This window comes from Bos mutus, chromosome 20, assembly GCF_027580195.1.
Source record: "Bos mutus isolate GX-2022 chromosome 20, NWIPB_WYAK_1.1, whole genome shotgun sequence".
NCBI classification, from domain to species: Eukaryota; Metazoa; Chordata; class Mammalia; order Artiodactyla; family Bovidae; genus Bos; species Bos mutus.
Window position 1 is genome coordinate 35,198,643 of NC_091636.1, and position 26,930 is coordinate 35,225,572.

Below are 26,930 nucleotides of genomic sequence, written 5' to 3' on the forward strand. Positions count from 1 at the left end.
TTGACTTCTTTTTTGTCCAGCCACTAAAACTCAATATACAAATAAACTCTTCTTGGACTTATTTTTGAATTGCAATACCATGAAGATTTTAACAAGAGATTTTTAAAATAATGAAGTATATTCAGCTCCTTTGCTTTTACTTGTGCCATTAGTAAAGTAACATAAAAAATTACTTTGAGCCATTTTAATTTCATCTTTATATTTTAGTTAATAAAAAAGCTAATCTTTTTAAATAATGAGATACATAAACAATTTTGATAGGTCCACCACTTAACAAATTTTTACAATCAAATGTTTATAATTGTGGTTAAGACAGCCAACAAAATGTCTCTAAAACAGTTTTCCTTTAAAAAGTTTTTCATAAGTAATAATTTGTTTTAGAACAATTAAAATGAGAAAAAGAAAAATAAAATCACTCAAAATTCTACCAACCAGAGATAATCACTGTTGAAATTTTGGCACATACCCTTCCAGATTTTATGAGTTTATTCATCTTCTTTCACAGATATACTCTTAATTTCATTTAAAGCTGTTTTCATTGAGGGCCTTTATACTCCACAGAATTTTTTTTTAAATGAGATTTACATTAAGTTTTGGAACAGAGATTGAAATTGAAAGGAATAATACTAAGAAGCAACTTTGTGCTGTGACAAGGCTGAATCTTCATAATTAATCCTGTCAACTAAAAAGATGCACAATGTGAGTATTATTTTGGGCAAAATGAGGACTGCAGCCTGGGAGACAGCATCTCAGATAGCTCTGAGGAACTGTCCCACAGAGGTAGTGAGGGAAGGCCAATTTGTAGTTGTCAATCCTGTGTAGGATTATAAGATCTATTTTAGACCACCGTCTGTCATTTTAATGGCCTTTATCTAGATGTTAAATTGTGGTTTAACTAAGGGATGAAATTACCAAAAAAATAGACTGATCAAACGTTGTGGTTTTTGACTTACTTTATCTTCATATGGCCTATGTAATAAGGCAGATAGATAAAGGGAACTAAGATTTTGGCAAGGCTTCATTTCTGTTCAGTGTTACCACTGTATCTGAAACTGATACAATTTGGTATATAATTAGAACTATTAACTGTAATTGGATAGAAATAGAACCCAGAGAATGACTATCAGTGAAGTCATTGTATCTTTGGAATCAAGCAGTTATCTTTCAGAGGTGCGGTCCTGGACCTAATCCCATGTTACATTTTTTATCAATGACTAATACTACAAGAAAAAACAGTCATTCACACAGTAAATGAAACTTAGTTGGGAAATGAAAACTAAGAAGAGGAAGTCACATTCTCAATGACCAGATTAGAATCAAAATGACCTGGAAAATTGGAGAAGTAGTAAGAAGTAAACAAAATGAGTAAGACAGAGGGATGGGCTAAAATAAACAAGGAAGAAAAACAAGTTTCAAAATGAGAAATGGCTAACTATTGGCAAGTTTAGAAAATAACTTAGAGATTTTAAAACAACCTAAGATTAATAATGTAGCATTACAGTTTAAATTAAGAGCAAACATAACAATGTATTTCCTACTAAAATTTACTGAAACTCCTGCTTCCTAGATGAATGTCATTTGTAAACACTAAGAATGTGTGTTTACCAGAAATGCCATTCACCTTAAGAACAAACATGGAGAACACAGCCAGTCAAATGACTGAGATAGTAACACAGGAAAAAATTAGTTTCATTGTAAGATGTAAGTCTTGGAGAAAGATGATTTTTTTTCTCCTGAAAGAGATGGAGTAATTGAATAATGATCTTTAAATAGGAACATATATGGATAGTTATAAAGATAAAAGACTGTTAGATTCAGGTTCTCAAGTATCTTAAGTCACTTAAAACTGTATCAGTTGTACTCAGTTTTCGTGGAAGACTGAAAAAGAAAACCAAGTTAAGTTGTACTGGGAAAGAGTTAATTCAGAATAGATGAGAATTTCTTTAATTGGTTTAAAGGGTGGTTGAAAATTGGAACAATACTAAGAAGGTGGTGGAATTTCATTGCTAGATTTCTGCTTTTCTAAAATGGTGAAATGTGCTACATAAAGAGATGAAATACAAAATTTTAATGTCCTAACTAGACTTCAAGTTTGCCTTAAGCTGTAACTAGAATATTAATATCAGAGTATATTTTTAAAAAGTAGGCTAATTGTATCACATCCTTGAATCTAAGAAGAGTATCAGCAGCAGATATCTGATTGCAGATCTAAGAAAAGGACCTGGAATATACAGAAAATAGTATCTTAAGGAATAAGTATTCCTCTTTTGTTTTCTTGATGATGCTACTCTATGCTGCTTTTATTTTTCTCGTTAAAATTTTTACTTATCTTACAATCGATATGTACTGATTATAGGACATTTTAAAAGTACAGACAAGCAAACAAGAAGATAAACCCTATGTCTAATACCACCACTTAAAAGGGAAAAAAGTTAACATTTTGATGTATATATTAGACTTTTCTCTCCATACATAGATATGTAAAATATTTTGTATACTTTTATGTATTTTAAGTGTTTATAAAAAAGAGAACTAATCTCTTGCTAGATTTAATATCATGAACATTATTTCCTACAAATACACTAGACCTGATTCGTCATTTTCAAAGGCTGCAATAATTTGCATAATCCCTTTATTTCTTCCCATTGTTCCCTATTATTAACGACTGCAATTGGTATGTACAAATAGCTTTTTTTTAACAGCAAAAAGAGCGTTGAAACAAGGAATCCAGGGCATTTATTCAGATAATTCATTATTTATTGAACACTTATTTATTATGGACAACGCATTAACCGGTAGCTGGGAAAAGACAGCAAGATCTCTACTGTTAATCAACCTCCAGTCTTACAGAACAGAAAGGAAAGCGTTGAGGAATAGGAAGAGACGAAACGCTCACCCCTCTCTTTAAAGTTAATCTAGTTTTTAATCAGCTGTGCCCCAATACCAAATAAAAAGTTAATAAAAAACAAAGTTAATCTAGTGTAAAACAAAGTTGCTGGGTCTGTGGCCAGATACATATATAGTGATTAAAGTCTCTACACGTAGTAAGTGTTAGGTTCATCTATAAAAAATATTGGTCCACAACATCTGCACTAGCCACTGTTTCAGGAGTTACACAGAGGGAAAACCCAGACAGAGGCTTCAGCCACTACTCTTGCTTCCAGGAAGAGAGGAAACCCTCTCTCCGGGCCTGCAGGCGCCCGCGCGTGCGCGGCAACAATCCCACCCACCGTCAGGGACCACCACCCTGCACCCCTGACTTCTTCATCCCGTTCTCGGGTTCCGCTCCAAGCGGTCAAAAACAAAACTTCCACCCGACCACTTCCACTTAAAGAAGCCAGCCTGGCTGAGTGTGGCTTTGAAGATCAAATGCAAGGCTGCTTAGCACGGTGGTTTGAGCGAGGTCGGAGAACAAACTTTGTTATATGTTAACTTGGTTGGGGCAAAGAGATTCTAGGCAGAATGTAGTTACATTAAAACGGTGAAGTTTTTTTTTTTGGTATTGTTGTTTTAATAAAATCGTCTTGAATTGATAAATAAGGAAGAAGGGTTGTCTATTTCAGGACTTGAAAACGGTCATCCTGGATGGTTTCAGCAGGTGGCCAGTCCGGCGCATCACGGCCTCCTCCCACCTAGCGTCGGTTTAGATTACGGTTTCCGCGGCGGCTGGACGGGAAGCATCCTCCACGCTGCAAATTCGCATCAATGGGATTCCCCTCTTGGGAAATGCCCCCTCCTGGCGGACGTGCCCCAGAGGGCCGAGCACGTCGCGGCGCCTTCCACCCTCCGTCGAAAGCTCTATCGAGATCCCGAGTCGGCATCCTATTCCCTCCGCGCCCGGGTGAGCCGACACCACCCGCTGCCCGCCGCCAGCCGCCGCCGAGGGGCGGGAGAGATGCCGCGGGGGGCAGGCGCGGCGCGCGGGGAGGGGAAGGGGTTCTCGCGCGATTGGGCGAGGTTTCCGGTGTTGTGACTGAAACCCGTCAATATGGCGGCGATCGGCCGCGGCCGCTCGCTGAAGAACCTCCGAATACGAGGTAAGTCCGCTGCAGCCCTCACCCCTCGCCGCCCGGCAACCGCCACCCCTGGCACTTGCCTCCCCCGGGCCCTGGGCGGGTGGAGCGAGCCCGGGCGCTGGTCGGAGCCAGGGCTGCCACCGCTGGCCTGGGAGCGAATCCTAATTGGGGCTATGTGTCTGTTTCGCGCAGGGCGGAATGACAGCGGCGAGGAGAACGTCCCGCTGGATCTGACCCGAGGTAACGCAGGGCGCCGGCGAGGGCGTCCTACTGGGGAGGAGCCGGGGTTGGGGGCCGCGGTCAGGGACCGGCCCCGCACGGGACCTGCGGGGGTACGAGAGACAGAGCCCGAGCCCCGCCTGCCGGCCCGCGGGAGCAAGTCGGGGGCTGTCTTCCCGGACCCATCCCCCTTCCCGGTGCCCGCTTTCCTCTCCCTAAGCCCTTTTCCGGGCCTCTGGGTGCTGCGGTGCCCAGGAGCACCAAGCGGGACTCGGCGGAGTCGCCGACCCTCTGGGTTTTCTAGACCCCGGGGGGAGCGTAGTCGTCCTATCCCGGAGCTTTAGCAGCCGAATCCCAGGGGCGGCCAGAGGGAGGTGGAGGCTGTTATTTAGGTTGCTAGAGGATGTCTGAGGGAAGAGAGACCACATCCTGCCCTCCCCGTCCCCCAGCGCCAAAGCCGGACCTGCTCGGTCCTTGCCGACTGCGTGATGCTTTTCTCCTTGCCCACCGCCCTGGGGGACCCGCAGCATTGATAAGTCAGTAGCGAGACCCAGAGCCCGTGATTTCTGCGAAGCGTGTGTGTTTCCCTCTTGTTTCCCTTTCCCGGGCCGCTGAGACTGTAGTTGGCAAAGACCGCCCCCTCACCCTCGCTGCAGGTTCATTGTTTACCTTCTGCAGTGGCGACGGGTTTGTTTACACCTTCGGAACTGGGTAAACCCGGGTTATATTTTTAAGGACCTAATCCGGCTACTGGCCAGTATATTTTCATCAGTCACCATAACTGGAGTTTATTCAGTATTCTCGCCGAGGATTTGGTAGTTATATACAGGGTTTTTCTTTTCTCTTCCACGGTAAACAAGATTGAGTCTATTGATTACGATGAAGTCGTTTCACACCCGCTGTAACTTAGCGTGTAACCTGGTTCAGCTGTATAGAACCAGTTTCCTTTTTGAGATCTGAAAAACACTTTAGGAAGTTTAAAAAAAAGTCCTTTTAAACATTCTATATGAAAATTTTAAACTACGTTCTACTTGACATAATGACTTATTTACAGTATTTGTTAGATGCGGGCTCATTGTTGAGGATCATCTCTGTATCTAAAGCATAGCGCATTCTCTTATTTTGTATATCATAATGTAAGATTACTGTTTTGTGGACTGAAAGGCTAGTTTTTAATTTAACTACAATAAATTTTTTTAACAATGTTTTATTCCGAAAGTTCAGGGACTTAGTTTCGGGTGAACAAGGTACTTTTGTGGAGTTTCTACAATAAAATAGGGCTTAAGTTAGAATAGAAATGACAACTAATTAGATTACTAATGCACTAAATTAGAACTTTTTCAGCAGATAGGGTTTGAATATTAATGTAGAGAGATATAAAACTTTTGACTTTTGTGTAACAGTTTGGAAATTTGACGATAACACGCATATGAAAAGTCTGTATAAAATACATGAGCAAAAAGATTTTCTAGTAAGTTTCCTGACAAAATAAGATTCCCACAGGGCTCAATTTAGCATTTGAGTTTTGTAAAAGATGTAGTTTTAGTGATTAACCTATATATATGCATATATGTTTTAGATGAAGGTGCGAAGATCATTTATTCGATAGATATTGGGTTTAATTTGTGCATTAAAAATATGTTTGAATGTGGTACTGGAAAATGAATTATACTTGTGCTTTAAATTGACTTTGCTGATCTCCTATATGTAGTGGTTTGTCTGGTGTCAAAATTTGGGGTAGTAAAAGAGCTTATGTACAAATTTGAGTTGATACCTTTCATTTACTCCAGTTTTACTCAAGTACACAGATAGCTGTATATTTATTATTTAGAATGCTGTATTCCCTGAGTGTTTAGTAACCATCTGTGTCTATAGGTATTTCTAGGATAATATCAATACAAAAAGTGCGGAAAACGCTTGCCCTGACAAGATGTATTTCAGTTTAGAATGAAGTACGCACAACTAGTGAAACTGATTGCAAAAGCAACATGCAACGAAGAGTGAGAGGACATGTGAGAACTGTTCTCAAATCTTAAGGAAGTTTTGAATAAGAAAAATAATCTGAGTTAGATTCACTGTATAGGGACTCTATTGTTTGAGAAATTGCTATTCTCACAAACATTCATTGTTAGAAGAAGGCTTGTGGCTCTAACATGAAGAAAGTTCATGAGAAATTAAGCTTCCGTAATCATTTGAGAACTGTGGGGCAGTCTGGGTTGCAGCTGAAGGGCAGCTGTTTGTGGATTGGATTACGGCATGTTTTAGATAAAGTTTGAGTAACTGAAAAAATTTCTTAAATGCTATAAGGCAGGGTTTGCTCTCATTCTCATTATTTCTATGTAACCTTTGAGAAAGTCATTGTGTAGCTGTCTAACAAAGTTCATTATAAAATAGAGGCCATGGTCATTGTAATTCTTAGAGGAGCCATCAGTGTGTAGTATAAAGTCAAATGGTTCTGAGTTGTAATCTCAGCTGGGTGACTGGGGGCGGTTTATTTAACCTTCATTAACTCTTGGTTTCTTCAGCTCAAAAAAAAAAAAATTAAACTTCAGGTTATTCTTGAAGGTTGTTAAGAATATGAGAAGTAAATGAACTAGGCCATATAGTATTCAGAATGGGACCTAGGACTTTGTGAGTGATGTTAACTAAATGTTAGTTGCTTTCCTAAACAATGAAATCAAACTTCTTGCTTCTTGGTATCACATTTCAAGTATTTCAGATGATTGCTTTTAATATTATGAACTTGTTAACCAGAAATCACTGTATTGAAGCTTTCATTTATTTTTGAGACATACAGTTAATTGGGTATAATCTCTCTGAACTGGAATTCTTTTTTATTGTTTTTCAATTTGTTAAGAAAAGCTTCAAAATATATAAATCATATGTGAATACATGAATATAGTAAGTTATAAGAAACTCTCGTGTATCTGCATCACATAGTTTGTTTCTAGGCCCCCACCCCTACTGTTACCATTTTTTTCTTCTTTTCTTGAGAGATAATTAACATACAGCATTTCATAAGTTCTTGAATATAACGACTAAAAAAAAAAAAAAGAAACAAACTGTGACATTACCGGTATTAGGTCTAAGTAAAGAACAATCTATTATATGTACTTAAGATAAAATGTGGTATTTTATTTAAAAATATTAAATATTCTACTTTATGGTTTTTCTCCCTGATTCCAGAAAATTTCTTGGTAATGAGACTTGTCAATTCTTGCAAGCTTCTTGAAGCCCAGGAGAGGTTTAAAGTTCTTTAGTTTTTGTTTTGATGTTACTGCTATGGTTTGTATGAAAGTGCTTCAGTTAAAAATTGTTTATGGGTTAATTTTGAGTTTAGAAACTTCATTCTAGGAGATCCTATAGTTGATTTATTGGTAATTGTTGCTTTAAGTTTTGTTCAGGCAATTACTTAATTGTGAAAGTCCCTGATAACTGCTATTGGTATCATTAAATACTCTCTCTGTTTTGCATGCCAAAATTTATTTTGAAACTGAAATGCTCCCTTAACCACTTCCACCGCAAGGATAGTCTTTTTTTTTTTTTTTTTAATCAGTCCACTAAGGCATCTCTTCCTGGTACTAAATAACTTGAAGAGAGAGTATTCTTCCTGGAATAAGAAACCCTTCTTAGTATAATTTAATTATTGTGTTCAAGGTGAATTCCTAGGACATGGAAACATGTATATTCAAACATAACTATTAAAATATAATTTATTAAGTAAGTATTGAGTCTTACATATTTTTGACCATTCAATCCTTTTATTTTTCCATTAGTAGGAATGAAAAGGTTGAGTGTCTTAGCTGCTCTTTAATACTTAGAAAAGCAGGAAGGTTATCTGAATGATGCAGATTTGAACACTTTGTGTTTTGTGATTTTTTTTCTTGTTAGGATTAAACTCATGTTTAATCACTTACTTCAGTTAGACGAAACAAACATTTGACTGCTTTTTATATAATAAATGCTGAATTAAGTGCTGGAGGACTAAAGATGAGGAAGATATTACTCCCTTTTTTGGAGTTTACTGGAACAGACATAAGTGATTGCGATATAGAACAATAAACTAATCAAACTATACAAGGAACGGAAGTAGCCTAGAGGAGAGAATGATTAACTCTTTGAGGAGAGGCTCAGAGGCAGCTTCACAGAGGGATTGACTTCTCATAAAATAGTAGTGGACACGGTGGAAGGAAATGTGGGCTCTCACGTTGAGAGAATATGCCACACCTTGGGAAGAGACAGCAGGAAGAGGAGCTGCTCTATAGGCCACTGATAGAGTCTGAGATGATGGGGCACTAGACCAGGGTATTAGAGGCAGATTAAGTTGAATATATGTTAAAATGGATGAACCCACTAATTTTTTTCTCCAGATTCTAAACTGACTTCAGAATCCTCCTACCCTGCATGGAGGAGGATTTTATTTCTTTTATTTCTTTATTAAGAAGATAGAAGCTGTCTAATGTGAATCTACTTGTCTTCTCCCCTTTAAATTTCACCTATGCTCACCTTCTGTTTTCTTGAATCAGAGGATAAAGCATCTCTCTTCGTTTCCAAGGCTAAACTGGATAAGAATTTTATGCTCCTAATTGTTTCCCCTAAGATTCTTTGTAGAAGATTTCTTGCTTCTTTACTTCCTGTTAGATTAATTTTCTCATATTCAGCAAACATTTGTTGTATTCTTCCTATGGATCACTTTGCTAGGCATGGGATGATGGTGAGACATATGGAACAATAAAGACAAAGATTTTTGAAACAGTCATTTTTTCATAGGCTTTACACACAGAATAGTTTATCCTTATTCTAGTTTTCTTTCTTAACTCCTTCAGTCTTGTAAGCACAGCTCTCCCCCTGTACTTAAAATAGTTTTCTTAAAGGATGCTAGTAACCTCATGCAAAATTCATTGGCATTTTTAAGTTCCCCATTCTATTATTAGTACTACCACTGTATTAATATTGTTCCAGACAGTAAAACGTATTATTTTACTTAATCTTCAACAACTCTTTCTGTGCGTGCGTGCTCAGTCATGTCCTACTCTTTGCCACCCTGTGGACTGTAGCCTGCCAGTCTCCTCTGTCCATGGGATTTTCCAGGCAAGGATTTGGAGTGGAAATTCCTTCTCGAATTTCCTTCTCCAAGGGCTCTTCCCGATGTAGGATTGGAACCCTGTCTCTTGTGTTTCCTGCATTGCCAGGTAGAGTCTTTACTACTGTGCCACCTGGGAAGCCCCGACGACTGTTTGAGGTTCTCTTATCCCTGTTTCACAGTTGAAGATACAGGCTTTTAAAATTCTAATGACTGAAACTCAGAAAGGTAAGTTATTCAGCCTTACCTGAATAACTAGTGAGTGGCTAACTGCAGATTATGCACTTCTAGCTACTACACTGTGGCTAGTCTTAAAACTGGTTCTTTCCTTAACTCTCGTGCCACTCTTTCTCTGTTTACTGGCTGGTCTTCCAGCTCCTTAAGCAAGTGTACCCTAAGGTTCTGTTCTTGACTTTTCTTGTCCTCTCTCTCATTGATGCTACCTTCTGTAGCCTTTTCACTCATGGCTTCAAAAAATCCATGAATTCAGATGGTTACAATAATTACATTTTTATTCACACTTTTTCTTCTAAACTTGCAAAATGTATTAGTGTGTATGTATGGTAGGTAATTGTCAGAGATTGTGGTGTATAAAATTTTGTACCCTAAAACTTACCCACTTTCACTTTCTTGGTACCACCACCATCCTTTGGTATTCAAGCTAGAGACCTGTTGCTTGTCCACTTTGTTCATTTGACATGTTCCCCAATTTGCCTCTGAAATACCTACTGAATCCAGCTTCTCCTATTTTCATTGTTGTTGGTCTACTGCACGTTATATCATTTGGATGACCTCATTATATGGTTAGGTTGACAGTAAAATATTCTTTTCTCTCACTTTTTTCATTTTTTCTGCTATGTGATTGCCAGGATAATTTTCCTGAAATCTAGATCTTATCTTTTCATTTCTCTTATTTAAAATAACAACAATAATACATGTGCACTTAATAGTTTCATTTTTGCACACAGTATAAAGTCCAGATTTCCTAGCTTGGCATTGAAGGCCTTTTGTGATTCCAGAATTATTTTCTTCTATACTATCTTAACCATACCATTCTCAGTCTGTCTGTCTCTCCACATAGTTCGCTTGGGTAAAGCACTCCCTTCTTTTCACACAGTGCTTCTCAAAGTGGGGGTTGTGGAGAATTTGCTAGTCTAAGCACCTACATTCCACATTCATATTGTTTCTCCTTGGAGATCGTGTTGTGCCTTTGAGATTTTCTGCTTTAGTCAGAGGTGACTGTTTGTTATTCCTTGCACATGGCATGCAGTTTCTGTTTACTTTGCATAGGTCGTTTCCTGTGCTTAGAATTCGTTTTCAGCACTCTTTAGAGAAATCCTAATTCTTTAAGGTCTAGGTCATATGCCACTTCTGGGAAAATCCTTCCTTATCATCCCAGTGGGAATTCATTCCTTCCTCCTCTACTTTTCCACATCTTTGTTTATTCCTTTCTAAATATCACTTACTATTGCCTTATTTAAGTTCTTTGCTCAATTCTTTTTTCACTGGATCTTAAGCTGCTTTCTCAGCATATATCATAGAATAATAATAACTGAAACATGTATTGTAAGGAAGAATGGAGAGAGATGAGAAAAGGGGCACAATATTGAGGGTAAAAGTAAAAGAGTATTTAAATTTGCAGACTTGACAATGAAAGCATTGGTGCCAAGAAATGGAGAAATTGTTTTGGAAGTGATGATAATGAGTTCAGCTTTGCACTTTGAGTTTGTCAGAGATGTGTAAGAGGTAGCAGCAATTTCTGGCATGGATGTTTTTGTAATTGTTTTTAACTTGTGATCTGATTGTTCTCTGCTTTAGGGCCTTGAGAGAGGGAAGAATGTAAATAGAGAAAAAGCTAACGATTTGGATGTTAGCGTGTATGCTGATTAGAGTGTATGTCACAGCACAGGGATCGATAGAAGGAAAGAGGCCAACAAGAGAAGAAAGCTTAAAAATGAGCAAGATTGTGATCTTTGAAGCCAAGGGGAGAGCTTTGGCTTGAAGGCACTGTCAGCTCTAGCATTGAAATTGAGTTCTGGAGGACTCAGTTCTCTCCCTTAATCTGAGGTTGATCTTGGCACGCTTATTTAACCTTTTTAGGCTTCAGTTTTCTGATCTCTAAAATGCATACTACTTTACACGCATAGCCCTGTCACCTTCAGTCTTTGTGATTCTCAGATATCAGGGTGTTTCTGGGATATCGAAAGGTTAAAGAGAAAGTCTTGTTAAATCACTGGTTAAATTACTGTGAGAAGGATTCCCATAAACAGCAATGAGTATATGTAGGAGTATGGTATTTCATAGTACTTTAAATGTAAATTATAGTCAACTCTCAATTTCCTTTTAAGTGATCATCTGCAGTGACTTGCTGCCTCCTCCCCCTCCCAGGTCTCAGGCTACTGAAAATAGGGCTGTGAAAAGCACAGTGGGGTGAGTGAATGGTTTGCATGCCTGTGTATCTGTACTCCTATCACCAAGCTGAATGCAGTCCACTCTCAGTTATCTACACTTCATAAAAAGGTAAATAATAGTGGAAGAATTCTAAATATATAAATAACTTTATATATGGTTGGGGACGATTTTGTGTTCTTTCATCCCCTACTGTAGATTGGTGTATCTTTCATTTGAATTGTTAGCATCAATTTTTATTTCTTAGGCAAATACTCTTAGAATAGTGGATGTAAACAGGCTAAAATATTTATTAGGTAATCCACATATGAATAATTGAGAGTTGACTGTTAATGCTTTTTGGATCATCCATTGTTTTGTATTTGTGGTTTTTTTTGTTTTTTTGTTACTCTGACCGGGTTAAAGCTGAATAGCTACTTCAAAGTTACATTGATAGGATAAGTGTACTTAGAAGATTATACAGATGCAAACTAAATTGAAAATAATTACGTAAAACTAGCTAAATATAACATTCGTGCGTTCAGAATCATAAGATTGAAAGAGAACATAAGCCTAAGTACATTCTTAATATTCCTCTTATGGAGTTGTCCAGCCAGACCTATTGCATAAACTGAGTGATGTGACTGGTAATGACAAAATTTATATAAAATATAATAAAATTGGGGATGTACCAAGGCTTCAAACATACCTGTTCAAGGAGTCAGTTGAGGTTAGTAATCAATATACAAGAGTTTTTAACCTTAATTACCTGAATTTTAAAGAACCTGGCCCCTTCAATTACTTTGCCATTTTGTTTATCCTAAAATGTTGAAGAATTTGGATTTGTAATGGTTTGTTAAGTCAGCATATTTTTGTAGTAAATGTTGATGTGAATCAGAAAGGCATAATTCTTGGCTTTACAGAGTTTATATTATGCTTGGGATATACCTCTATCAGGACATAGTATTTGAAGCACCTGCCAGTTATCTTTATAAAGGAATCCAAAGCTAGAGGAATTCAGGAAAAAAATGGGAGATAGATAAGGAATGACCTAGAGGGGAATCCTCATCAGATTGTTGACACCTGTAATACCTTTGCATAAAAGGGCAGTGTTTAAATAATTGTACTTACTTTTCTGAACTGACATATTCCTGGTATATTGTTGAGAAAAAATTGGTGATGAGCTTTGTATATAAATATACTGAAGGCTGATTATATTTCAGACCAGCGCTTTTCAAACCTTTGAAGGTAGTGCTTGACTAGACTGAGAGCTTTTAGGCATGTTGTAAAGTAATTGTGTGCTTCTGATTATGAGTGTATAGATGTTTGGCTGCATTCCCAACCTAAGCATAAATAATTTCCTTCCATTGTTTTGTAGTATATCTCCCCTTCATTAATATTGCATGCTCAAAGGGCTCTGTAAATTTGTATCAAACTTATTTCTAGATACGTGCAGTTTGGAAGTAGATACCAGAAGTGTTTTTATTATTTTCCACATTAAAATGACTTTGACTTTAAACATATTTTCTGACTTTAAGCATGTAACCTGATGGTGAGAGAGAATATTTGAAATTAAGATTATCCTGAAAAACATGGACTGTTTCGTTGCCAAATCCAGACATCCTACCCTCTGATTATTTGGGTAAAGGATGAACAGTGTTTGGGGAGGTTAACACTATTAAAAAGAGCAAAACAAGAGTTGAATTGCCACTTGCAGGGATTGCAAGTAATCTTGTTCAGAACCCAGTGTAATTTCATGTGTTTCTTACAATGAATAAATAGTGAAGAGACAGAAGCTGTAAACAAAGAAGATTGCCAAGTAATGTACTTTTAGTTAGAAGAAACAGCTTGCCAGATAAAAGTGTATTTAACTGTTTTTAGATGTGTATACATATATATTTTTTATCAATAGTTTAATATTTTGAGAAATCACATCTTAAAATAATATTGCTAGTTATTTCCATGCTTAATGTTCATCCCTCATATAGTAAAACTTTTAATTGCCCTGGTTTTTCTTTCACTCATAATTCTGTATAATATACTCCCTAACCTTCACCACAACCCCATCACCACTAACCCCCTCCCCCAAGGAGGGGAAAAAAAAAACTGAGGGGAATAGAGTTGCAGAAAGAGTGAGAAGACTCCAGTGGTTGGAGGTAGGTGAGCTGTGAACTCTTAAAGTCTAGCTATATGGCACTGTCTGGGGTGGCAAGTGGAATATTGTAGAATGTTTCATTTAACAATGTGTTGTAGATACGATTTTATTCATATCTGTCACAGAATGTTAGTATAGAGTCATGGTAGTGGGATATTTGAATGCAAATAGCTATTTTTACCTTGTTTATTTAGAGTGATTTGTGATTTTATTACTATAGGTTGTAATTTGTGTTATTTTTGAACGCTGTAACGTGGTATAAAGTGGACTGGGTTAATTCTTAAATTGTATAGGATTCTGTATTTCATGTAGGAATAATTCTTAACATAAAATTTTATAACTTTGTAATGAGCTAAATTTTAGATTGGCATAGTCTTAAAGTTTAAATCACTTTGTATTTTTAATAAAACCTTACAATAGCCCTTTTCTGTCACAGGAGAATTCAGTGTTGTGTGTTCATGTTTCCACATTGTTTTGAATATATAAGTGTATATTGTTTTACCTGGCAGAATGAACAAATTTTTAAAAATGCTGGTTTTCAAAAGGAAATAAAAAGCTTAAGAGATTTAGATAGACTGCGGCAGTTGCCTTTTGCTATATTATTGTTTCTTATAATAGTTGTTTTGTTGAGAAAGTTTAGATTTAATTTTTGAGTCCTAGGAAATTTCTTTTACTTACATCAGTAATTATTTCTACATTATAAAAGTGTGTCAGAAAAAAGTATAATTATTTTTTAAATAAGTATATTGCCACTAAATAGTCACCTGGGGTACTTGAATATGAGTGGATTTGGGGGAAGTATGTGTGTGTATAAATATTATGTCTTTTTAGCATATTTGGAGTTCCTTTAGAAATTTTTTTTTATATTACTGTGATGTAAAATAGAAACCATGTAACTGGACTTGTTAACATTATATGGAAAATAAGGATACATAGGTTGTGATTATAGGAATTAAAGGGCTTTACTGTCAATAACATATGAACTGTAGTGAGTAAACTTTGATGATATATACTTTGAATTTTTATTGACATCTTTTGGAGTGCTTTCTTTTGCATCCTGGTTGTTTTCAAGACAGATACTTGCTTCATAGCATAGTTCAAGGTAGGTGAGATATGACTTGATAAAGTTATTATATATGTCTACAATTTGAATAGTAGGATTATATGTATAAAGATAGACAATAAGGTAAAAAATAAATAAAATAGTAGGATACTAATATGGACAATGTGGTATGAATGTGGACAACATTTAATAACATGCTTTCCCTGGTAGCTCAGTGGTAAAGAATCGACTTGCTAACACAGGAGACACGGGTTCGATCCCTGGGTCGGGAAAATCCTCTGGAGAAGGAAATGGCAACCCACTCCAGTATTCTTGCCTGGGAAGTCCCATGGATAGAAGAGCCTGGCGGGCTGCAGTCCTTGGGTTTGCAAAAGAGTCGGAGAGGACTTACTGACTAAACAGTTGCTTGACACACAGACAGTCTGGAACTGTAAGCGCCTGAGCTTTGGAAACTTGCCTCTTGGAATTTTTTTACTTTGGACAAACTGCCTTTTCTGAGCATACTTTCTCATCTCTATTGGAGGAGTTAGTGAAATGTTTGTAAAATATTCCAGTTGGCAGGTAGATATACATAGATATTAGGTGTTTTTAACATGGTCAATTAAAACAAAGGAGATGAGAAGAGGGAGAGTTTAAGTGTGAACTGTAAAAAAAAATGAGACATTGTTTCAACTTTGAGTGGATGTGGTTAAATCAAGACAAATAGGGCATAAATAAAAGACAAAGTATTTTACTGAGAGTAGACTAAGAAAAAGAATTTTAATGTTCATGTTGGGTTGGTAGAATGGGGGTACTGTAGAGTTTAAAACTGTGGAGTTGTTAAAGCATCTTTTTTTGTTGTTAAAATATTTACTATAGGAAGAAAGCAGTAAATGTTATTTATAATTGAAGAAAATGTAGATCTGAGAGTTGTCATAAATTTACAGTTCTATGAAAGTTAACAAATTGAACCCAGGTTAAGAATCAGAATATTGCAATACCCTAGAAGTTCCTAGTCTGTCTCCATTTAGGCACTACTTCCCCCAGCAAGGACAGCACTATTCTGACTTCTACTACCATAGATTAGTTTTGCCTGTTTTTGAAGTTTATGTGATTTTCTCCTACATTTTTGAAGTTTATGTGATTTTTGTTTATTTTTGAAGTTTATGTGTTTTTGAAGTTTATTGTGATTTTCTCCTACATATACCCTTTTGTATTTAACTTCATTTGCTCACTAGTATGTTGTATCGCTGTGTTGTATGTAAAGTCGAAGTTATTTTAATCCAAGTCTGCCTATGTGTGTCAGGTGTATCTTGATATATACGGATTTTTTTAATTTGAAAGGGAAGTGAATTTATATGATTACATAGAATTTGGAATAATTCCACTAATTCCAACTTTAAAAAAACTTTAAAAATCATTTTCTGAATATGTCTTTTTTCCCTCTTCAGTCTGACCTTTTAATAGGTTTTAGGCGTTGAATTTTTTTCTTCAATTTTTTTCAAAATGACTGTTTAAAGAAAAATTAATAGATCACCGTATGGAGTTCAAAGCTACCAGTTAGTAAGTTGGAAAAATTAGAATTCCAATCCAATGAAAGTTGTGTTGACCTAATTAAATTGGTAGAATGATTATGAAAATTGGCTTAGTATTTTTATGGAGAAAAAGGATAGATGGTAAGCTTTTCTTGGACCTCACTGATAATATTTTCAGTGGAAGGCCTCATTAATAGTTACAAAGTGTCTTCATGTGATTGTTTCTCTATTTTCCCTTGTTTTTTCAATTTCTTTCATTGATTTCTATTTCTCTTATTCTGTTTCTCTTATTCCATTTCTAGTCTTCTCTTGACTCTACTGTAATAAGACATGCTATAGAAATGGACTAGTTTTTTTTTTTTCTATGTATATTTGATAGTGTTTTCTGTTCCTTGATTTAAGATAAATTTTAATTGTTTTTTATTTTGTTTTTTACTCAATCCTTTATTGAATTTTAGGTGTTTTTTCCTCTGAGTTGGCAGTGCTTAGTGAGGAAGATTCTACTGCCCATCTCTTGGTGTGTATATCCTCAAGAAAGTAGAAGAGACTATTGCATGGGAAATTGATTAAATACTTGACAGCAATTTGGCAACATGTGCTTAGTATAAATGAGTGAAATAGAATAACATTTACTTATTTCAGTATGCAAAAACAAGAGTAAATGTGAAAGTGAAGCAATATTCAACTATACTGAAGGTGAAGAAGTTTTGATGAAGTGAGTTTTCTGAACGTTGGTAATTTTAAAGATATTAATATTCACTCCACTTAAAATATTCTTATGCATATACTCTTTGAAAGTATGGAAAACAGTGACTTAGTAATTCCCTGAATGCTATGCTAAGTCACTTCAGTCATGTCCCACTCTGTGTGACCCCATAGACGGCAGCCCAACAGGCTTCCCCGTCCCTGGGATTCTCCAGGCAAGAACACTGGAGTGGGTTGCCATTTCCTTCTCCAATGCACGAAAGTGAAAAGAGAAAGTGAAGTCACTCAGTCATGTCCGACTCTTAGCGACCCCAAGGACTGCAGCCTACCAGGCTCCTCTGTCCATGGGATTTTCCAGGCAAGAGTACTGGAGTGGGGTGCCATTGCCTTCTCCGAATTCCCTGAAGGTGGGAACATTTAATAACCTTGGAATATCCTTGTTGATTCTGAGTCTAGAATATTTAGTTCACTGAACCAGATTTAAACTGTGTGGATTATTAATTATCAAAAGAATGCTTGTTTTTAGTGGTGAATTTTGAGTGATTGCTTGTTTGATTTTATTAATTAGGAATGGGTAAATGCAGTAAATCTATATTTTTAACCATGCTTTTCAGGATTATATTAGTTACTGCTCTTGTAATACTGGTACGTAGTTTTTTTTCCAGACTATTTTTAGTGATTTTTCCTAGCATAGAGCTGAGCTACTGTGGTAAATTGTTGGCTCGCTAACATGATCAGAACTTGGTCTAAATGATATTTTATCAAGACATTACCAATTGTGTGAAGGATTTATCAAATGATGTCTTGTTTATTCTAGACTGTCTAGCAGACAGTCTAGAAATTATTTGTTATGAAGTAGATGTTTTCCTTCTAAGCAGTCCTCTTGGAAGGGCACATACTTGTTTTAGAGATGATGTCACTGTTCAAACTATTTTAAAAATTCTGCTTCTGAGGATTACTAAAGCTTATAATATAGACTTTTAGATTGGTATTTGGTTTCTCCTTTGGGAAAAATTGGAGTTCAGGAAGTGGTTAAGTATAAATTGGGTTCAAATGTAGTGGGAATTCCATTTGATTTATTCACTCATTAATTTGAAAAGAATTCATTGAGCATCTGCTGTATTTTAACATTGTATTAAATAGTGGAATATATGTGACAAAATAGTTTTTCTTAAAAATATACAACCTCTATATGTGATGACTGCCATTATAATCTAGTTAGTGACTTCTTCACAACCATTCTCATTTCCTTCAGTCTTCCTTTTGTTCATTATATTTGGCAAAACGGCCTCTCTTTATTCATTCCTACTCTTATTCTCTTCTCAGGGCCTTTGTACTTCTTACATTCTACCTGGATTATTCTTCTCCTAATCTTAGTAGGCTTGCTCTCTCACTTCATTTAGCTCTGTTCAAATACCACTTTATCAGTGAGGCCTTCTCTGATCACCTGTTGTAACCTTCATCTCCATCATTTTCCATTTGGTTTTGTTTTCTTCCGTAGCTCTTGTCACTGTTGCCGATTGTTGTATTGTTTACTGTCTCCTGGAATGTAGGTTTTGTGAGGACATGCACTGGGTGGTGTTCTCCAGTGTGTCCCCTGCGCCTGGCACAGCCCCAGTGCGCTTGTAAGGACCATAAATCATTTATTGGCTGAGTAAATGACCATCAAATTTGTGTTGAGTTTGAGGGCTCCAGACCAATTTTTTCAACAGCTTACTCAATATCTTAACCATGTGGTCATGTATATCAAGCTTTCTGTGTTTCACACTTACTAATTACCTTACTCTTTTTTTTTTTTTTTCATTTAATACAATTTATTTTTTTTTTATCCTTCCAATTTTATTTTATTTTTAAACTTTACATAATTGTATTAGTTTTGCCAAATATCAAAATGAATCCACCACAGGTATACATGTACTCTTATAAAAATCTTTCTGTATTTTCCATCTGGGTCTTCAGTGCATTACTTTAATGGGCCAAATCACCCAAGAGAATACCCAGGAGACATTCTGACCTCATTCCTTGTCCTTTTTCTGCATGTCAAATCTGTGACCAGATGATAATGATTTTATCTTTAAAATACTGAAAAATCTTTTTTTTTTAAGCACTAGGAACTTTATTCAATATCCTGTGATAAGCCATAATGGAATAAAATATGAAAGATAATATATTTATAACTGATTCACTTTGCTCTACAGCAGAAATTAACACAACATTGTAAATAAACTGTACTTCAATAAAATTAAAAATAAAACAAAAGATGTTGTTTTAGTTGCTGAGTCATGTCTGACTCCTTTGCAACCCTGTAGACTGTACCCCAACAGGTTCTGCTGTCCATGTAGTTTCCCAGGCAAGAATACTGGATCGGGTTGCCATTTCCCTCTCCTTGGGTAAATCTTTTTCCGTTTCTGTTGTCATACCATTACAGAGTCCTCATTTTCTTTCTTGGGTGATTGCATTGGCTTCATAACTAGTGTCCCTATTCTAGTTCTGTCGTTTTCCAAACTGTTTTCTTCACTCTAACTAGAAACACATTTTCTACAAAGTTAATGTTTATTTTCTCAGCTGGGTTGAATATCTTTCTTATTTGAGCTTCTGTAATATACTGTATGTTACCTTTCTTGTAATATTGCTATAATTTCTTCACTCCTTCCTCCCTTAGTCATAGTTGACAAATATTTATTTACCTTTACTATGTGCTGGGTAATTTTCTTTTGCCGGTAATTCAGTGGTGAAAACCTTGAATATTTCCACTGAGGAGTTTATGTTCTAGTAGGGAGAACACAGATAAAAGCAAGTCAACACAGAATTTTAAGTAGAAATAAATGCTCAAAATAATGTAAAATTGGAGTATGTGAAAGGGAGTTGATAGGTGGTTAGGGGGATTGTCAGGGAAAACTCTGATACTTAGTTAATCCAGGACTAACAGGGAAACAGCAAGTGAAGATGTAGGGGGAAAGTCAAGTAGAAAGAGTATATAACACCAAGGCCCAGAGATAGGAAGGAACCATAGATAGAAAGTGCTTGGGGAGAGGGAGAGTGGAGAATGAGAAACTAGAAGAGGTAGGCAGGAAGTAGTATAGTTCAAGTTTATTGGTGTGGAACCTTGAAGCTGAGTAAGTACTGAGAGTTTAGAGGTAGCAGAAACTTTTGAGATCACTTAAAGTTGTGAGACTTAAGAAAAGGGCTTTCTAAATATTATAGGTAGATTAGTGCTGAGGAGACTTGTAACAATATTAAGAAGGTTGTTTGAAATAAACTTGTCAAACCCTGCTTCCTTTACCCCCAGTTGATTTTATTATATGCTTACAGACTCATACTGGAAAAGGCAATGGCACCCCACTCCAGTACTCTTGCCTGGAAAATCCCATGGACGGAGGAGCCTGGTGGGCTGCAGTCCATGGGGTCACTAGGAGTCGGACACGACTGAGCGACTTCACTTTGACTTTTCACTTTCATGCATTGGAGAAGGAAACGGCAACCCACTCCAGTGTTCTTGCCTGGAGAATCCCATGGACAGAGGAGCCTTGTGGGCTGCTGTCTATGGGGTCGCACAGGGTCGGACACGACTGAAGCGACTTAGCAGCAGCAGCAACAGACTCATACAGAGATAAAATAGGAATTACAAATTGAAACAGTATTACTTCAGACCTAACTGGTAATTTGTGCAGGTCTGCATTAACCATAGTTTACTTTTATAATGCTGTGAAAAAGATATTTTTAATACTATCAAATTAAACTATTTTGCTTAGAAAACTGACATTTCTTTTTTGAAAATATACATTCCTAATTATTCTGTGAAATGAAAACTGAGTTGGTAATAGGGAAGATCTTGATCCAAATTCTTGCTCCGTAATCTGCAGGGAAATACCTAACTTGCTATTTAATTTTCTGAGCCTAAGTTTTCTTTTTTATGGGAAGGGTTATATTAGGCTGGTACAAAAGTAATCTTGCTTTTGCATTGTTGAGCTTTACCATTTGATATTGGAATACATTCTTAAATAAATGTGGTTATATTATACATCATTTTGATGTGCACTTCTTGCTTTACATGTTTTGCTAATGAATTATTACTTGCTGTTTATTTTATATGTATTACAGACTATGGATGATGTTAGACGAAAAGCAAATTCAAGTGATTTTCTTAATTGAGTTCAAAATGGGTCATAAGCAGTAGAGATTACTTGCAACATCAACAGTGCATTTGGCCCAGGAACTAGCGACCCACTTGAGAGGATCATTGAGGTTGATCCCCTTATAACTGTACGAGAAGTTGCCTAAGAACTCAGTGTTGACCATTCTTTGGTTGTTTGGCATTTTAAGCAAATTGGAAGGGTGAAAAAGCTTGATAAGTGGGTGCCTAATGAGCTGACCACAAATCAAAAAGATCGTTGTCTTGAAGTGTCATCTTCTCTTATTCTGTGTATCAACTATGAAGCATTTCTGGATTGGATTGTGACGTGTGAAGAAAAGTGGATTTTATACGACAGCCAGCTCAGTAATTGGACCAAGAAGAAGCTCCAAAGCACTTCCAAAAGCCAAACATGCACCAGAACGGGTCATGGTCACTGGTGATCTGCTGCCAGCCTGATCCACTTCAACTTTCTGAATCCTAGCGAAACCATTACATCTGAGAAGTATGCTCAGCAAATCAATGAGATGAACTGAAAACTGCAAACCCTGAAGCCAGCATGGGTCAGCAGAAAATGGCTCAGTTCTTCTGCATGACAGCTCCTGACCACATGTCACACAGGTGCTTTAGATGTTGAATGAATTGGGCTACAAAGTTTTGCCTCATCTGCCATATTCACCTGACCTCTTGCCAACTGACTACCACTTATTCAAACATCTTGACAACATTTTGCATGGAAAACGCTTTCCAAGAGTTTGTTAAATCCTGAAGCATGGATTTTTATGCTACAGGAATAAACAAATCTATTTCTTGTTGACAAAAATGGGTTGATTATGATGATTCCTGTTTTGATTAATAAAGATGTGTTTGAGCCTAATTATAATGATTTAAAATTCGGGTCTGAAACTGTAATTACTTTTATGCCAACCTAGTAATACTCTGGCTCTTACAAGATTATTACAGTATAACATGAGAAAATATGTTCAAAGATCCTAGCATAGTGTCTGTCAAATATTAGGGTGAAAACCCAGAAGGTAAATGTTATTAAATAATAGTGATTTATTCATTCTTTTAATCTTGGACATTTGGTCATTTGTAGTTCCTTGCTCTTATAAAGAGTAATTTTATATATAGTCTTGTATATGAGTTCTGGTACTCATACATAAGTTACTCTAGGTTGTATAATTTGGTGTAGAATTACTGCTTATATGAAAAAAATTATATATCATAGTAGAGATATATTAGAATTGTTCTTGATCCACATACTTGGGATTGTCAAACTTTCACTAAAAATATTTTATTATGAAAAATTTCAGTCATAATATGTAAGAAAAATATAAGGAGCCCTCATATATTCCTTATCCCCCTTCAACTATATAAACATATGGGGCAGTCTTACTTCATTTGTATATTTTCCTTTTTTTTTGTGGATAATTTTAAAGCAAACTTAGGCATGTATTAATTTCATTTGTAAATACATCTATGTGTATTTCTAGGGATAAGGACTTTAAAATATTTAACTGCAATACTGTTAGCACAAATAAGTAAATTAGCAGTAATCCTCTTTAGATCATCTAGTATTTAGTGTTCAGATTTCCTATCTTACAGATAACATTTTGAGTCAGGATTCATACACTTTTGGTTTTATTTTTTTTAATATATATATCACATTGCTTTTCTTTCTACATAATCTGTCTTTTCAGATTATGTATTATTTCTTTTGCCTTTAAATATCTTGGGAAAAAATGCGTTTAGATGGTTGTTTGTACTATTTTGAAATTCATTGTATGTCCTGATTCTAAGTTTTTGGAGAATTTTGAAAAGTTCTGAATCTGAGGTTTTGAGTATTGCTTGCATCTCCTACATTTTTTCTTATCTTGTTTAGAAATTCTTATTAAATACATGTTAGACTTCTTATCATTCTTGTTTTTTAAATTCTTTCATGTATTTTGTCTGCTTTTTTCGTGGGGATCATATACATATCATCTTCAGATACATCTTCCAGTTCATTAGTGATATATAATATCTTTAGATATATCTTTCAGTTCATTAGTTCTCCCCTCAGCTGTATCTATTCTTTTATCCCCTCATTGAGTTTTTAACATTTCAATCATGCTGTTTTTATTTTAAGAAGTTCTGCTTAGATGATTGTAAATTTTGAATCTTATATTTCTGGTCCTTTCTTTCTATTAAACCAAAAGTTTGCAAGTTATAGCTTGAAGATCTTGTGATGTAAGGCTTACAGAGCTGCATTTCTAATAGTCTTATTCAGACATAGACATGCTCATTTAATATTGTCTATACCTGCTTTCTGAATGTTGAGCTTTACGCCAACTTTTTCACTCTCCACTTTCACTTTCATCAAGAGGCTTTTTAGTTCCTCTTCACTTTCTGCCATAAGGGTGGTGTCATCTGCATATCTGAGGTTATTGATATTTCTTCCGGCAATCTTGATTCCAGCTTGTGTTTCTTCCAGTCCAGCGTTTCTCATGATGTACTCTGCATAGAAGTTAAATAAACAGGGTGACAATATACAGCCTTGACGAACTCCTTTTCCTATTTGGAACCAGTCTGTTGTTCCATGTCCAGTTCTAGCTGTTGCTTCCTGACCTGCATACAAATTTCTCAAGAGGCAGGTCAGGTGGCCTGATATTCCCATCTCTTTCAGAATTTTACACAGTTTATTGTGATCCACACAGTCAAAGGCTTTGGCATAGTCAATAAAGCAGAAATAGATGTTTTTCTGGAACTCTCTTGCTTTTTCCATGATCCAGCGGATGTTGGCAATTTGATCTCTGGTTCCTCTGCCTTTTCTAAAACCAGCTTGAACATCAGGAAGTCTGAGTGAACTCCGGGAGTTGGTGATGGATAGGGAGGCCTGGCTTGCTGCGATTCATGGGGTCGCAAAGAGTCGGACACGACTGAGCTACTGGTCTGATCTGATACCTGCTTTGGTGCTACTATTACTGAGTTAATTACTTATAAAAGAGACCTTATATTAATAGCTTTCAAAGCCCAAAATATTTAGTCTGACCCTTAATGGAACAAGTTTGCCAAACCCCCTGCTGTATTTTCTTTCTTTTTTTTTTTTTTAAAGTATTTATTTATTTGGCTGCACTGAGTCTTAGTTGTGGCAAACAGGATCTTCATTGTAGCACGAGGGATCTACTTTGCTGACCAGTAGTCGAACCCTGGGCCCCCTTCTTTAGGAGCGTGGAGTCTTAGCCACTGAACCACAAGGGAAGTGCCCCCCCCCCAACTTTACACAAATAAAATATTACTTCATTGTTTGTATTATGTATATGGTAATTCTAATATTTAATGTCTTTTTAGTTTTTTGTGTTGTTTGTTTCTATTGATACTGACTCGTTTTCATGTTTATAACCAGGGTAAGGGTAGCTTCTTAGTTGGGTGGGAGGGTGGGTGGGTTGGAGTGGTGGTTAATGGTTGAATTTGCCTCTCCTTCTTGCCCGGGAATATGTTAGACCAAGGAATACTTTAAATTAAAATTCTCTCGTTGAGATTCTTTTGATTGTGCAAAAGAATGTATCTAGGTTCCAGAGACACTTGCTTCAGAGTCTCAGGGAAGTCTCTTTATTTTTCAGCTTTACCTGGAAATACTTTTCTTTGCTCTCTGCCTCTGTTGAATAAGTGTTCTAAGTGTATCCAGACTCACAGAATGAAAGCAGATGGTCAGCATAAACCATACTGTTTGCGTAAATGGTTTAGGGCCAGGAAGCCACTCTTACCAGTTAGGGTGGTAGAAACATTCCTTGAGTTTGTTTCCAGATGTAAGCCAGCAACTAACCTGGTAAGCAGACCTTTTTAAGGAAAAGCAGTTGGGCCTGTTAGGTTAATTTTTTCTACGTAAATGTACAAATGCAACACCTGAGGATGTTGATTTAATGAGAAGTCAGATTGGGTAGGTATGGGAGGGTGCAAGATTCTACATTTCTAACTTGCTGTGAGGTAGCGCCCATTTTGGTAGTTCACAGATGTACTTTAGTAGCCAGGTAGCTGCCCTGAAGCAGAAGTCTTTCTTTCCAATGGTTTTGTTTTTTTTTTAAATCATGCACAGTAAATTTTTATTCTGAATTGATAGAAAAGTTATTTGTTGGGGATTAAATTCTCTGTGGTGACAAGTTTTTTCCTTATTGAACTTTACTCGGCTTGACTAAGGAGATCTAAATTTATACTTCAATATTGGAGATCTAAATTTATACTTCAATATTGGTACATATTTTTTGTCGTTGAGAGAAACGCAGTTTCAATGACTTTGTTGTAGAAAAGAATGCAGGGTCTGGAATGTTGGTAATACTAATTGTACAGACCCACAGCCTATTATCCACAGTTCTGAAAAACCAAAAACTCTGAAAATGAAAGCTGTTTTTTGTAAATAAAGTGACGTGACAAAACCTAACCTGACCTAAACATGACCAGCAAAACATGACCAGAATTTGTATTATCTCAGTGTGTCTAACCAGCATGTCAGACAAAGGCTCATCTGAAGGTCCTATAGTAGAAGTATGTAAAGCAGTCATATTTAAAGGAGTTATCAGAAAGCATAAATAAATATAAAAATATTAGCAGTTAGCGTGGTCATATTCAGATGTCCTGTTCAATCAAGAGATAACCAAAGAAATGCTTTTTATTGTTACATTTATAATAGTTCAGATCTTTTTAAGGTTAAATTCAAGCAACGTTTGTAAATTTACTTTTAGATTTTGATTATTGGTGCTAATTCACTTATTTATGCATGCCTGAGTGAAATGTGTGGAAGAATAACAAGTAGTAAATTTTTAATTAGAGAGTTTGTTTACATTTGTATTACACAAATCAATTGTGTATTATGGCATTTTTGCATAATTAAAATCACCATTGACCAAGGTTCATGAAAAACTTTAATGTATCATGTGTTTCTCTTATTCCTGGGACTCCAGATTAGTCATTATGTTTTTGTCTTGATAATTTTGATGAGGTGTGTCTTCTTTGATGTATATAAATTATTTTATTGAGCCATAAAAAGCATAAACAGAAGACTACATGTGGGCAGTGATTCAGAACTTAATAGTACATAAAAATAAGATACTACTGTGATATAGTCTGTATAAGATGTCTCAGTGATATTTGTTGTCCTGGATGTAATTTTCTAGTTCAAACATTATTACTATTGGCTGTAGAAGGAAATTTTGGAAAGTTTTTTTTTTTTTTTTAAGGATGAATTAATTTGATTACAGGACATACTGAATTTGAGATGACAGATCACCAAACATGAAAATAGATTTGTTTCTTAACAAATGTAGAATAATGATAAAATGTAGAATTGAAACTTTGAGGCTTTGTTTATTTAAAGATTTAAATTGAATTTGTTAGTGTTACGGAGACAATGAAAACAGAAGCCTAAGGGCAAATGATAGAATTTTTGGTAATATTAAAGAGTATAAAATAGGAGGAAGGAATGCAGACCTTTAAGAGAGGTGCATAAGCAACAGTGAGAAATAAGTATGAAGAGGACCAAGATAGTGTGATTATAGAAACCAAGAGAAAGAAGCTAGGTTTGGTTATCATTGGCCAATAGTACTATAATGGAAAAGTCAGGGAGTTTGAAAAGCTGAGAAAAAACCTTTGCATTGGGCAAATAGTGAACTTGTAGAG

At 36.1% G+C, this 26,930-nt stretch overlaps 1 protein-coding gene across 4 annotated transcripts in view; it reads left to right on the forward strand.

Moving 5' to 3' along the window:
- The first annotated feature begins 3,400 nt into the window (after positions 1-3,400).
- RICTOR (RPTOR independent companion of MTOR complex 2) overlaps positions 3,401-26,930 on the forward strand; it is a 141,811-nt gene continuing 118,281 nt past the window's right edge. Inside the window, exons 1-2 of one of the 4 annotated variants that reach the window (XM_005907619.2) lie at positions 3,401-4,037; positions 4,209-4,256. In XM_005907619.2, the coding sequence (XP_005907681.1) occupies positions 3,989-4,037; positions 4,209-4,256 (97 nt within the window). In that variant the 5' untranslated portion in view covers positions 3,401-3,988. Of the gene's footprint in view, positions 4,038-4,208; positions 4,257-11,706; positions 11,749-11,815; positions 11,839-26,930 lie in introns of those variants that run through there. The other 3 variants (XM_005907620.2, XM_070357616.1, XM_070357618.1) reach the window with 3 other exon arrangements.